The sequence below is a fragment of the Eretmochelys imbricata genome, chromosome 2 (assembly GCF_965152235.1).
Source record: "Eretmochelys imbricata isolate rEreImb1 chromosome 2, rEreImb1.hap1, whole genome shotgun sequence".
Classification (NCBI taxonomy): Eukaryota; Metazoa; Chordata; order Testudines; family Cheloniidae; genus Eretmochelys; species Eretmochelys imbricata.
Window position 1 is genome coordinate 235523842 of NC_135573.1, and position 15651 is coordinate 235539492.

The window sequence follows — 15651 nt, forward strand, 5'->3', positions numbered from 1 at the left end:
AGAGGACAGAACAGAACAAGAATGTGTATGAGAGTATTAACCCGTAAAGCAAAGGGCAGCCACAGCTGTTCTCCTGACTATGGACAGCCCTTTAAGCCGAAGCAAACATGAAACCGTATTTTCTACCGTGTCAGACCAAATGATCATTCTAGTCTATAAATGCATAGCCAGCTGACTAACATGTCAGTTAATGTTCTACTCCTTTAAAGAGAAACCCCAGCAAACCAATCCCCTGTCACTTTCTCCTAGAGGGTTTCTAAACAAACTATACACCTCTTCCCCAATCTCCCAAACAACAGGATTGGAAAACAGTGACTACTTTCCAGTAAAAGAAGTTTGAAAATTGCTTTACAAGTTACCCACCTATAAGTGCTAACCACCCACAACCACACAACATTTTGATCAAAACTATGAATTCTCCAGGCCATTAAGGTAGATTTGTCACAAAACTGCCTTAAAGCTGGTGACTCCAGCCAGTGTAGGATTCTCCCTACCTATGAGAATCCTGGTATGGTATAGAACTGCCCAGCGGCTGCTACTCCACCCTCTCCCATTGCTGGTGCATTCCTGGTCCATTTCACACCAGATCCCACCCATCGTTATGAACTTGCATCCATGGGTGGCAGGTAAAACCCTCCTTTGGGGAGGCTAACCCACTGACCCTGCCACTTCTCCCCTCCATGGCCAGAGGAGCCCCAAGGCTCACACACACACTACTGGAGGAGCCTAGCCCGGCCAGCCCCAGCCACTAGCCCGACCCCTGGGTCGAATCACTGTTGGGCCGAAGTTCCAGGCCACTGGCCTGAACTGTGGCCCTGCTGGCTCCAGGGGAGAGGAGGAGGAAAGTGAGGCCCCGGGTGGAACATGGGCGGGGCTATGGCCTGGGTTAGTGGGGGCTTAGCCTGCCCTGGCCTTTGATACCCACCACCCATGTTTGTAGCCTTGGAATCCTTGCCACTTGGTTGTGGGGGGGGTTTAACAAAAAAATAATTTTTAAAAAATTTATTTTACAAAAGATTAACCTAATATGGTATGGAGATCACTGAGTAACCAAACTCCTGGGAACTAAAAAGTATATCTGCTGATTGTAAAACAAGTACCTCTTTTTACTGAGGACAATGATGCAGCATACTGAGAAGTGTTTCTCTGAGAGGAGGCTCTTTGTCTCAGAGATTCCATAAACACGTGGTGTGTATCAGCTGACTACCCAGGATTTTACTGATTACCAGAACAATATATTGCACAAAACATGTTTTGCATTGTAGGTACCCATGTTACTGCTTTCCTTAATGCTACAGTAATTGAAATTACCTTTATGTGCAATTTTGTTTATTTTATATAATGTCACTAAGCACACATCCTGGGTGAAATTAACACCCGGAGCAAGAGCGTAACTTGACTGGCATTGACTGGCAAGAGCGTAACTTGACCCACTTGCACTAGGTCCGAGTTTGGCAGTATTTGCTTGTACAGCACAACCTCAGATTTACGAACACCTCGGGAATGGAGATTGTTCATAACTCTGAACAAAATGTTACGATCATTCTTTCAAAAGGTTACAACTGAAGGTTGACGTAATACAGCTTTGAAACTTTACTATGCAGAAGAAAAATGCTGCTTTTAACCATCTTAATTTAAATGAAACAAGCACAGAAACAGTTTCCTTACCTTGTCAAATCTTTTATTAAACATTCCCTTTATTTTTAGTAGTTTACATTTAACACAGTACTGTATTTTTTTGTTAGTTAGTGCTGCTGTCTGACTGCGTATTTCTGGTTCGAAATGAGATGTGTGGTTGACCGGTCAGTTTGTAACTGTGGTGTTTGTAACTCAGAGGTTCAGTTGTATATGCTCTACTTGCATGTACTGTGTAGTTGACACTAGCAGTTCCTACTTAAATGATGTTACTTATCACAGTAAAGCTAACAAGAGAGAGCTTTTGCCAGACAATGAACTTTCAAAGAGTGGTTTTATAAGCGTAAAGGAAGCCTGACTGGGCTAAAGCTGGGACCAGGGTGTCAGGAGTTCTGTTCACCCATTACGTATGAAATTCTATTAATTCTCTTGACCCTGATGTGGTTTTGGTGTGAAGCCCATCTGAAGTTCCACAGCCCAGCTGGGCTCCTCCCCCTCCTCCCCCCCCGCAATACTGCTCCAATCTTGAGGGAGAATTAACCCTCAACAGTTCTTACGACGTTTGTTAAAGGATGATTAATGCTGTATTTGAATAGTGATGAAGAGAAGAGCGGGAAGGGGGAGAAGAAGGGGAAGAGAGTTCACATTTGCTTGGGGAGTGTATTTATTCCGACTGGGAATCCTGTCCTGTACACCAAGCAAAGTTCCTGTATCAGCCGGGCATAAACAGGAGCATGCAATATATTAAAATAAGAGAAAATATTGGAGTAATTACAAAGCTTGAAAGTCAAACAGTTTGAATCTAGGCATAGCATAACTAGCTTCAGTAAGATATGTATCTTAACAATAGCCTTGTACATCCCAATAAGTGTTCATTTACTATAGCTGCATATTATCTGAAACTGGAATGCAGAATACATATGGGAAATATGGGCTTCCATTTAAGTACTTACTGTATAGAAAACATTACCAATTGGTTTGCACTTTTTCTTTTATGAATGTACTGTACGTAGAAAAGCACTGTAGATTGTAAGAAATGTACTCCTATTTTACCTGCTGCTTTTGTTGAATTACTGTGTACCATTCTGGTGTGTAGCGACCTTCATGTCCACAGAGCAAAGATACTGTACACACGCGTCCGTTATCTAGAAACAGTCCCTAAAACTGAATTCTGAATTTTTCTTCATAAAAATCATGGACAGCTCATAAAAAAAAAATCTGAGCCAGTATACTAAGCTATCTATAATATGGCTAACTAGGCCAGACATGGATGGTCTATAATAAAGTGATATACTGTTTATAATATGGAAAGAAGCCTTGCCATCTTCTTTCCTCCTCATTTTGAAGCAATGATTTTATTTTTATTCAGTGCAGTTTTCACACTGAGTGGCTCCCTTGCTGTCCTGTCCCCAGTAAAGGCATTAATCAGTGGATGGCAATGATTGTCAACCCTTCACTTCTCTTTAAATCCGATGAAATTTCGATTTCTATAATTACTAGGATGATTTAAATGATAATTGTATACATTTTCCTCAACATCACTTGTTTAATGTGTCATTTTACTGCTGTATGCATGAATCCAGAATTGCATTTTGTATGCCAAACAGGAATGCGTCTGCCTTTATCTACAAATAGACTGGCATTGTTCATTTTGACAGCTTAGCAGCTCCAAAGATAACATTTTTATACTTTGCAGAAAATTATTTCTACTAATCACAGAAGGGAAGGGGCTGCAGGAGAACTGGCTGATGTGGTTGTGCAATGTAAAAGGCTTTAAAGGATGTTCAATTTAATAAAAAATGCAAAATATGCAGTTTTTTTAAAGATACATCTGTGTTGAGAAGGCCAAAGTAATCTTATTTCATCAGGTTTTTTAAATAGGCTCTAAAATAACTTTGGTCCAGTTTTACAAAAAGGCATGGGGCAATCTGTGCAAGGTTCCTGGAATGAACCATAGTCTCCATAGACTATTCACCAGCAGGATTTACAGAATATACCTCTTTCCAGGAAAATGATGATGCCCATCACTACAAGTGCTAAATGGAAGATCAAATGCAAAAGCTCCACAAAAGAATTTTCTACTTTTAGGGTGAAATTCAAATGGGTGCAAAAGATCCACTCAAGATTACCCCATCTTGGTCCTGGCAAAGCATGAGGAGCTCTGATACAGCTGAGGACCTAGCCCAGTATGCAAGGCAGTGGAGATTCAGGTGTTTTGGCCCTGATTTGGAGTTATGTTCCTTCTGCTTTATGCTGTCAGAATGCAGGTATAACTAGCTTCTTGGGAGTTACCCAGATGTAGGGGGAATCTCTAGATGGCATAGGGCCAGCGAACAGCCCTGTTCTGTCCCCTTCCAAACAACCCCCCAGCAGAGGGGCATGGCTAGGGAAAGCGATGCAACCAACTCCTTCTGCTGTCGAGTCATTTTTGGCTGCTGTAATGGTCCTGTGATGGGCTGTACCTGGCCTTTGCAGCTCCCTACAGAGGGCCCTGCAGTCCTACTACACCAGACCCCAGAAAGCAGCAAGGTGGGAGGAGAAGAGCAGTAAAGGTGGATCCTCCAGCCTTGCCTAGAGAGGCTTCACTGAAGCAGCCATCTTGGAAGCTAGAGAGACCTGATCCTCCAAGGGCCAGAAGGGCTAGCGACAGCCAATCAGAGCCCAGCAGGCCCAGATAAAAGAAGTTGTGGGGCCTAGAAGGTCAGTTCCTAGCTGGGACCAGAGGTGTGAGGAAGGGTCCTCTGCTCTTGCCAGAAGCTCAAGAGACAGCCAGAGTTTGTATCTGGCTGTATTTTGCATAGCTGGGTTTGCAGAAAGAGGACCCAAGACCCTTAACCGTGAGATAATAGTGAAGCTAAAAGGGGCCAGGTGGGAAGAGGCAGCAACTAATTGAATTGAGCCATATCTGGCTGCTGTTTAGAGGGTCCCTGGGGTGGAACCTGGAGTTGGGTGGGCCTGGATTCCTCTACCAGCCGCAGGTAAATTGGCAGAAACCCTAAGAAGGGGACAGGACTTGTTTGGGAGCCTGAAGAAAGGGAAGAATTCAGTGGGCCCAGAGCCAGGGCTGAAGACTGTAGTGAGGGCAAAATAGACTATTCAATAGGTTCCTTACTACCCCAGAAGGACTTTGTGACTCGGCCAGAGGGCCAACTCACTGAAGACCCACCAACATCCGCCTGCAGGCAGGCCAGGGGTGAGAAAAGGACTGTGGTGCTACACCCTGCCACTTGGAGGCGCTCCAGAGTTTAGCGCCCTTTCACGGGCCCTTTGGGTGCTGTGGCAACCAAGTGTCAGTTAAAGTAGCCAGTAGCAACCCATGCTGTTTTGCTGATGGAAAATGTTTTTGGCGCTCCCAACCCCCCCAAGCAGCCAAGCAACAGCTCACCTGCTCACCCACCTCTAGAACCGGTCCTGAAAGCAACCCTCTGGAAGCTCTAGTTTATGCTGGGAATTGGACAGATCCCTGACAGGGCACAGAATCCAGAGGGCCAGACAGGTGGTATACGGCCACTTTGACCCATCTGTCCCATCCTGGGCTTCACCAATCTCAGATCACAAGCAGCTCAGAGTCAGGGCATTAGTTTCTACAAGGGATTGAATGTTGTGCTGGTCCTATACCCAGAGCATGATCCTGAGAAAGGCTTAGCACTCTCACATCCCATTTAAGTCAGTAGAAGTTGACAGCAGTTAGTCCATTGCAGGATTGAGCTCTCAGTTCTGGATCACTGCCAAAATAGCAATACACCAGGAATCTGCAGCTATTGCTGGGCCTGCAGGGGGAGTTATATTTACTGACCCTTCTTCAAGCTTTTCTTACTTAGGCAGTGGGTACTTTACTCTTTCAAACTAATGCACAGATGCTTACCCCAGTTTCTAGAGAATTCTGGCTGCCTTGCTCAGAACATATGCAAACATAGGTGCCAAGGGTGCTCCGGGGCTCAAGCACCGACCAAAAAAAATAGGGGATGCTTAGCACCTGCAGAGCCAGATTAATCTTTTGTGGGCCCCAGCTCCTGCACCATGACTCCGCCCCCACTCTGCCTGTGCTCCACCCCACCTGCCGCTTGTGTGGGTTGAGGAGGCAGAGAGGAGCACCCACCAGCTAAAACAAAAGTCAGCACCTGTAGATGGTCCAAAACCTGAAGTCTATATACTTTCTTTCTTTTTTTTTTTTTTTTTGGTCAGTCGGTGCTTTGCCTGAATAAGGGCAAAGTAAGGAAGTATGAAGGCCTTTGAGTTAACTCTCTCACCTCTGTTTAGTTTTTGTTGTTTGGTGCCAGACAATACAACAAAATTGTAGATTCAGTTCCCTAACAGAACTGTTAAACATTTCTTAACATTAACTGCCAACCATCCTACTCACATACTCAATCGCTGAATTGGCCACCTTGATCCTATATAAATCGATGCCATACTTTTGGAGTCCAAACTTGTCCTCCTTAAACATTTGAGTATCACTTGCACAAACATAAATTTTGATAGGGTGTTTCATGCCCATATAGCACAAAAGATTTGCCTTCCTGAGCGTAGATCATAGTGAATGCTATTGTAAGGTTCACAACAAAAATCTAAGTCACTAAAGCAAAACCTCCTTGTTTTAGCTATTGATTGTGATTGTATTCATGGTGTGCGCTCATGCTGTCTGAACAGAATCATATTTTTTAGCTGTTCAGCTGTATTCCTAATGGTAGAATCTCAATAAACGTAATGTTTTGTGTAATATCACCATCTTTTATTCTAAATTCTCCTTACCCTCTAAAATCTTTCCCCACTGTATGTCCCTAATGGTGGCCTGTTTGCATAACGTTAGCATAGGGGCAGCCATGGTGTATAGAGCGGAGAGTCAGAAAATGTAGCTTCTGTTCCTGATTGTGCTAATGACTTGCTGTCATGTAACCTTGAGCAAGTCACTTAACCTTTCTGTATCTCTGTTACCCCATCAGTAAAATAGAGATAATAATGCTCACCTGTCTTTGTAAAGTGCTATGAAACCTGGAGATTAAAAGTACCATATGAGTTCCAGTAGCACCTGAATACCACAGAGATAGGTGCTTTAGAAATATTTAAATTAGCTAGAAAGTATTATTTTTCCTTTCAAATATGCAGAAATAAAGCCCAGATGATCAGCTTCCCCTAGATGCACATGAAACCCTGGGCAAAATTATGCCATGGATAGACTAGACGCCATGAGAGACCTTTTTCTTTGTAACAGACTCGAGAAGCAAAGTTTAATTGGCCTGATAGAAAGGGATGATTTTCCTCCTGCTTTCTGTCTCATTACCCACTGCAATGGTGTACTGAATGTCTGGAAAACAAGCAAACAGAAATTCATCTTCTCTAAGGTTCATGAGTCGAACTTGCCTTCCAACCAAAACCTAGTAAGTAAACGTTCTCTGATAGTATTGACAACTAATGAAAAGCATATTTCATTACTCTATGCATAAAGAGTTGTTCCATAGTACAAATATCAACTACAGTATTTGTATTTCATAAGAAAAGAACACACAAATCTAAGAGCAGAAAGAAATCTATTAACCGTTAGTTGACTCTCTGGGTAAGTGAACTAAATTCTGGGTAGGGCTAAATTCACCTCTGGTGTAACTCCATGTGAATCAATGGAGTTACATCTTGGATAATTCAAAAAATAAATTCAGACACATCTGTGGCTTTCTTTGGAACTTCACAAAGAAGGGAAATTCTTCTTATAGGTTATAAGGGTTATAATCTTAAGGGGTCTGCTGTTCTCCAGAATAATAATTCAGTCCCCTTAACTTCTTTTTTCATAGTTTTTGGTGTCAATACTGCAGCATGTAAAGCCCCTGAAACAAACTTCCCCACTGCTATGGCCCCTAATCTCAATTACTACTAACGCAAGTTCTCCTCTCAGTTACACTGGTGTTCCTCAAATCTGGAGTTACTCCATTGACTTCAGATTTACACCAGTGTAACTGAACGTAGAATTTGGCCTATCAGTTTGCATCTCCAAGGTATTGTAGTAATTGCACAGTTAGCCTCTGTGGTATGTAACAGGAAGTGATGTTTAGACAGAGAACATTTCTGTAGCAGCTGGTAGTTGAGCTAGTACAGGCTGCATGGAACTTGCCAGAATTGTGCTTCATCCCATTGGGGCTGAATATATAGAAGGAGAGCTCCATGTGATGAAAATGCGGGAAATAAAAGATTTCCAGATGCAGGAGATTTATAGGAGCTGGAAAAAATGGAGAAAGGCGGAAGTAACCTCAACCAGTTGAACCCTCATCTCATCCATGAAGCAAAGGCATGCAAGTCAAATTTAAATATGTATATAGACATTTATGTTGGCAGATTCTTCCAAATGATTTAGGTCTAGGTAAAAAGATGCTCTTGTAAGCAATATAATTTTCAATAATCAAAGCAAGTTGTCTTACTGAGACCTTACAATCGTTAAAATAATTTTTCTTGAGTGTAGGAAGAGTAATTTTCAGAGCAGCTATGCAGAGGAGTGACTCTCACAGCTAATTTCGACTGGGATAGTTTTCATCTGAAAGAAGAGTGTACTTTAGGTCTTTGACAGTGATGATCTGTCAGATAAGATAATGAATAATGTGATAGCATGTTTGGTAATGATCTCTTGTGTGACTATAGAAACAACAGATCTACTTTCTTGGGCTTTTCCTAGTGCTCCACATTTTTGTTCATTTTTTCCAGATTTTTATGTGATCACAGCGGTCACTCAGAAACAATTTTTGAAAATGTATAACAGTTTTTATTATAGTTAAACTACTTTTATCATTTTAGGTTATCATTTCTGGTTTAGACTCCTGATGTGTTTTGCAATAAAATACAATGGGCTTGTCTCTACTCTAACTTCTGTGTAAGTCAACCATAAGTCCACTGCAGCCAACTGAATTGCCCCAGTGTAAAACCAGCATCATAACGAGAGTAGAATCAGTAGAGTAGAATGTATCTGTATTAGGCCCAGTAGATCTGTTTAAATGAAACTATGATTCAAATTTAATCTCAATTTAGTAAAATGAATTAGTTGTATGAAAATCTCATTGTCTAAAGTGAATTATCTGTACCCTGAGGTTGAAAAATACCATTGTTCTCTTAAAGGTAAAATGTTGAGATAATAGTCCATTCATTACATTAGGAGCAGTTTGCATTTCAGATAAGAAGCTGAAACAATAAATGGAATCATTACCCTATTACAGTTTAAATTAATATTATTCCTTCTGGCTCCTCAATATACCAGTGACCTTTACAAGCCTTTATTTATCACACATAACAAAAAACGTATACAGCTAATTTTCCAGGCGCCAACAATGATGATCATTTCTCATTATAACTACTTGTGCCACATTCTTAATTAAAAAGGTGTTATGATGTAGACAGAATAGATTTTACTTCTCCAGAGTAAAATAAATGTTTCTGGGAGCTATTAGAATATATCCACACTACAGTTAGATACCCATAGCTGGCCCATGCCAGCTGACTCGGGCTTTTGGGAATCAGACTAAATGGCTGTTTAATTGTGGTGTATTCATTTGAGCCTGGGCCAGAGCCCAGGCTCTAGGACCCTGCAAGGTGGGAGGGTCCCAGAGTTAGGGGCTGCAGCCCGAGTGTGGATGTCCCCGCAGCCAGAGCCCTGTGAGCCCAAGTCAGCTGGCATGAGCCATCCACAGGTTTTTAATTTCAGTGCAGACATACCCTTAGAGAACAAAATGTATTCTTTCCTTCCTTACCCACTTGAGTGTTGTTAGCACTCTGGTTCATGGTCAAAACGCACTTCAGGTAGAACAGCAGTACTTCAATGGATTACCACTGCAGTGGAATATACTTTCAGTAGTTAGCAATGTGAATAAGCCATTGTGGGGCAGATTCTGTCCCCAAGTACAATATCCATGTATGGACCAGGAAACTCAGAAGTTTCCCTCATGGAGTTTCCTCTGAATTCTTTTGTTGTGGGGCAGGGAAGACTAGGGGCCCAGCCTAAAACCCGGCAAGTCTTGAAGATATATTGTGACACAATGCCATCCGTGCAGCGATCCTGTACTCTCATGTTCTCCCTTGGCTTTGCCCAGCTCCCTGTTAACAGGGCACCAATACAGCTTCACGGCTACAGGCCCCTCAGCAGTGCCTACCCTGGGGTCATCCCGGTGTGAAGGAAGCGCCACTGCTGTCTTTATTAACTTTCCTGGGGTGTGGATGCTGAGTGCAAAGGGGATGGTGCTCATCTCCTGCCTCAGCCACTCCCCGTATACTCCTGGTTCCCCACACCCACAGAGTCCTCCATGGATTTAAAGGAAAGGGGACACTGATGTAGAGGTTCCTGGCTCTCCCTTCCATATGAAGAGACAATGATCTACGGTTCTTCTTTGCACAGAACCAAGGAAATGATCTGGCCTTGACATAGCTTTTGGACTAATCTTCCAGGGATTCACATTGTGCATGCGAGTGTTTAGACTGGGTGTGCAGGACCTCGACGGGTATTAATACTTACTACCCTTCAGTACAGAGAGTCCATATAAAAGCTTTGTGCTTTTCATGAAGCAATTTCAAGATGTCCAGAGAGCTTTTATTTTCTATTTTGTTTCATATTTACCAAACAGTGTAGCTCAGATGCCAATATCTAATGCTGAAATCCGAGCAGGCCAGGGGATGACAATTCTGTTTTGTGACGACTGTTGATGTTTACAAATTTGGTTTCATTCTGCATTGGAATGAAAACAAAACCTTTTGAATGTTTTCATGAAACGGAAGTGTGTGAAAAATGTCCATTTTTTGGGAACAAAAAGGGCCAGTTTTTTATTTTAGGGGTCTCTCTCATGCCCTGGAAGTTGGAAATCTTCCCATCAAAATCTTTGTCAAAACTGATCTGTCTCAGCAAAGTTTTGGTTTTGACAAAACCGCACCTTTGATGAAAATACGTTTTGTTAAAAAATATTCTGACCAGCTCTATCTGTAATACTTTCCATTAAATATGGCGTGTGTTGCTCTGGTCATATCCACATTGGTGAAAAGACTGGAGAATGAGATAAGATAAATGCCTGATAATATTTCTTATGCTTTTACATTTCTGGAAGTAACCATTTTTTTTCATGCAGGGTTGCTCACTTCTTACTTTTAAGAACATTAACAAGTGTAAATTCTGCTCTTTTCTTGTCTCCAAGAATCACCCTTTTAATAGACTTTTAATGGGCCTCCTGGCATTAGCAGTATCCCATTCAGTGAAGGACATGTTTATGTGTTACTTGCTTTTCAGTAGCGTACATGAATAAGTCTTTAGAGGTGTTTGGTTCATATAAAAGAGGAATGTACATAACAAAAATAAAGACATTAGGCCTGATTCTCATTCTCATGATTTCTACCTGCCAACCAATGTTCAGTTTCTTACGAATGCCTGTAAGGTGCACGTTACAACTACAGGGAGCCCTGGCTTTAGTATGTGATAAAGGAACAGAAAGCCACTGTTCAGTGAGGTGAAATAAATTAGATCCCCGTTAGCTATATTTTCTTATATTTAATTATATATTTAAGCTATATTTAATTATACTAGATTAAGTGACAGATAATTAGAGAGACTGGAAGATGAGATTGTAGTTGAATCTACAGATAAATGCTCCCAACTAGGACACTAAAAAATCTGAGCACTTATACAGTGGCTAGAAGTAAGCCTATGTTCTAGTCACGGGTATTTTTAGTAGAAGTCATGGACACCTCACAGGCAGTAAACAAAAATTCACAGACCATGACCTGTCCATGACTTGTACTATACCCCTGACTAAATCTTGGGAGTCCTGCGGGTGTTCGTAGGGGGGCCGTGGGTGCTCGCGGGGGGGTGTCCCGGGCGGGCACCGTGGGTGCTGGGAGGGTGGCAGCCTGGGCCGCAAGTGTGCTGGGGGGGGGTGGCCCAGGGGGTGCCGCAGGTGTGCGGGGGGGAAGTCCAGGGGGCACCATGGGTGCTCGGGTGGGAAAAGCCTGAGGCCCCCCGCTGGTGCTGGGGGCGGGAGTTGGTGGGGCTGGCAGGCTCCCTACCCAGCTTCTTGGGAGCAGCGACATGTCCCTCCCTAAGCTCTTAGCTCCACTCACTGCCAGCTCCGCAGTTCCCCTTCACCGGGAACCATGGCCAGTGGGAGCTGTGGGGGTGTTGCCTGTGGGCAGAGGCAGCGCACGGAGCGAGGAGCTGAAAGGGAGACATGTTGCCGCTTCTGGGGAGCCCCCCAAAGTAAGCACCACCCAGAGCCCTCACCCCCTCCTACACCCTAACCTCCAGCCCTGAGCTCCTCACCCAAACTCCTCCTGCTGCTGCTGGGGACGGGGCGGAGGCGGTGACCTGCAACTGCCCCAGCAGCAGCCAGTGCAATTGGCCCAGGGGCAGCCACACCGGCCGCTGCAGAAGTCACTGAGGCCATGGAAAGTCACAGAATCTGTGACTTCTGTGTCCTCCGAGACAAACTCACAGCCGTAGCTATAAGGAATTAAATAGACAAGTTTCCATACAGGACAGGGAAAAGGACAAAGGGCACAGAGAAATATTTGATCACTGGCTCCCAGCATCTTTCTTTGAAACATCCAGCATTAGCCCATGTCAGAGAAATTGTTCCATACTAGATAGACCATTGATCTGTTCCAACATGACAATTTCTGTGTGATCTGTGTTCATGGGCATTGTTGAAGGTGGGTTTAACAGATCTACATTTCTTCCAAGTATGGTCCTGGAAATGTCCAAAACACTTCCTTTCTTTTTTAAGTGTTAAAAGTAGCTGAAAGTGTTTTTTCATTGTCAGACAAATATCTCTTTTGTTATGTTTTTGTGATGTACACTCATCCTGTGAATAAATGAACGAGTGTCTCTTGCTTTTTTTTACAGTTGCCACCAAATCAGAGGACTTTCATCCCCTACAGCGACCCCCAAGGAGACCACGGAAACCCAAAACTTTAAATAATCCTGAAGACTCCACATACTATACTCTAATACATGTGAGCTTGACTAACTTTTGTGGGCAAAACCTGCCAGATTTATCTTGTCCAGCCAATGTTTTACAATGGGCAGACGACACTCCCTTCCAGTAAAAATTGATGGGCTACAATATTCAAATCCATAGCCAGATTTCAAACAAGATTCACACTTACTCTTTTTGTCTATTGTTGTATGCAGTGTTCTAGCCATGTTGGTCCCAGGATGTTAGAGAGACAGGGTGGGTGAAGTAATAAGACATTACCTTGACAGACAGACAAGGTGGGTGAAGTATTTATGTGACCTGTCTATCTAGGTGTTTATAATGACAGCCATCACTGTAATTTATTTATAGATCTTGCCTGGAGAACAAATTTTAAAATATGCAGTGTTAGTATACCGCTCCCTTTACCAAATGTCAGATCACTATTTTGAAGGAACTGCATAAGACAGGCAACTCAGTAAACTAATGGATTTGACTGTCTCCATGTAAAGCCTTTGGTCCAAATTCAGATACCTGTGTTTGCTTTCCACTCTTGACTTTAATGCCATTCAACACAGAAAAAGGTAAGCAGAAAGACAGACATTTAAAAAAGCAGTTCAGAAGGTTCCTATAAAGAGAGCAATTAAACACATTTGCTAGTGACATATGTATCTCACTGGTCTATTTTAACATCAGGTAAGAGTGCAGTCGATTAAACTGGCTGTCACAATTGGCCCCTCTCAATGGAAATTATTACAAAGGAGCAGGATAAAAGAAGTTATCACTGAAACATTCATATTTTGAAATAGAGGTGGGCATTTGTTGAATAGGACCTGTTTCCTGGAAAACAAGTCTTGTGAGGTTTAGGACTTTTAAATGTAAAGCGTAACACACAATTCTGTATTTGGAGTTTTATGTGAAGAAATTAACATCTTAAAGTAAATGTGTCCTTGGTGCAAAGTGTATCCACAAAGCAGAAATCAAACAGGTGCAGAATCTTGGTACTTTATGAAAACTCATTTGTTATTTATCTGTCTTGGTATCAGCAAAAACTGGGCATCTCTGAACCTAGTTTTCAATAGTAGCTTTCAAAATATGAATTAACATTATTGTCAGTCAATTCTGTTTATTTTTCAAGAGTGAGTGAGCCTGTCTTGCTGACATTGGATGCAGTGGCAAAGTTTAAGGCCCAGCACCTGAGGGATGCAGATGAATGTCTAGTTATCTGACAACAGGACAAGGAATCAGGAATTCCTTAGTTCTAAAACTCTTTGACCTTGATTACATCACTTAGACTGAATTTCCAAAAGAGTCCACTTATTGTGTCTCTCTCTCTTTTTGGACTAGTCACCTAAACATGCAATTTACAGCAGCGTCAGGTGGCCACAACCCGAGATGAAGTCAATGGGAGCTGCAAATTCTCTCCTGTGATAATCAGTCTCTAGGGGTATGTCTACATTGCAATTAAAAACCCACAGCCGACCCATGCCAGCTGACTTGGGGCTTTGGCTAAGGGGTTGTTTAATTGCAGTCTCGATCTTTGGGCTTGGGATGGAGCCCATGCTCTAGGACCCTGCAAGCTGGGAAGGTCCCAGAGCTCAGGCTGCAGTTTGAGCCCGAACATCTACACCACAATTAAACAGCCCAAGTCAGCTGGCATGGGTGAGCCAAAGGTGTCTAATTGCAGTGTAGACACACTCTAGGTGTCTCAAACTGGGCATGCAAAAACTAGAGCTGGTTGAAAAATTTCATCAAAAGAGGTTTATCTTGGAAAATGTCATTTTGATTAAACCAAATTTTTTCACATAATCATTTTGATGACATTTAATTTTAAATAATTGGGGAAAAACATTTAGAAAATGTCAAAATGTCCCATTTAGACATGTTTGGAATGAAAAGTTTGTATTGTTTTGTTTTGAAACAAGTTTTCATTTCAGAATATACTTACTTGTTTTCTATATAAAATAAAAAGGGTTGAAATCTAAATGAAACATTCTGAATATATGAGAATAAAATCTTTCAACGGACCCAAACACTTTTTCTTCCATCATTTTGTTCTGTAAAAATTTTGAAATTTCGGCTTTTCCTCTCAACTTGGGACAAAAATAATTGAAATATTGAAAATGATTTCCAACCAGCTCTACCTACAATATTGGTGGATGTCCTTGAAAATTTTGCTCTGACTCACTCTGCCTCACAGTCCCCACCTGCAAAAATGGGGATAACAACACGGACTGGCACATATCTCACACTACGTTCTCAGTATTAATTAACAAGCGCCATTCTGCCTTCACTTATCTCCATGCAACCCCACTGAAGTGCAGAGTGTTGCACAGGTGTAAGTGAGGGCAGAATACGGCCTATTGATTTTTACAATGCTAGTAAGGGGGCAATAGCTATATTTATTTATAGTCATCCTATCACATTAAAAGGAAAGCTATCTTTCTGTACTTGTTTGTGAACTTAAGAATCTATGCCAGTGGTGGGCAACCTGCGGCACACGGGCCGCACACAGCCCGTCAAGGTAATCTGTTGGCGGGCTGCAAGACAGTTTGTTTACTCTGACTCACAGGCACGACCGCCCGCAGCTCCCAGTGGCCGTGGGTCGCCGTTCCCGGCCAATGGGAGCTGCGGGAAGCGGCAGCCAGCACGTCCCTGCAGCCTGCGCCGCTTCCCGCAGCTCCCATTGGCCGGGAACGGCGAACCGCGGCCACTGGGAGCTGCGGGCGGCTGTGCCTGTGGACAGTCAATGTAAACAAACTGTCTCACGGTCCGCTAGCGGATTACCCTGGTGGGCCGCAGGTTGCCCACCACTGATCTGTGCTATATCAGTTGCAGTACCCTAAATATGGTGTTTCTAGGAAAGGATCCTCATTTTCTTTTCACACTGGTTTTAAACCAGTGTAATTCGCTAGATTTCATGGAATTACTATTGATTTATATCAGTATAAGAAAGATCAAAATTAGGTCCATTCTAAACTTTAAAATGTATTACTTTTGAAAAGTCATGCTGTTCTAAATGCTGCGGCATAGCATTGCTTTCTCTGAAAAGAGAGAAATCTATTATAGATTAGAAATTATTCACATTCTCAAA

At 42.6% G+C, this 15651-nt stretch overlaps 1 protein-coding gene across 1 annotated transcript in view; it reads left to right on the forward strand.

The window, feature by feature from the left end:
- The window catches only part of MYO3A (myosin IIIA), a 204365-nt gene that overhangs the window by 180149 nt on the left and 8565 nt on the right, over positions 1 to 15651 (forward strand). The window contains exon 33 of the mRNA XM_077809469.1: positions 12488 to 12597. Within this exon, the coding sequence (XP_077665595.1) occupies positions 12488 to 12597 (110 nt within the window). The remainder of the gene's footprint in view (positions 1 to 12487; positions 12598 to 15651) is intronic.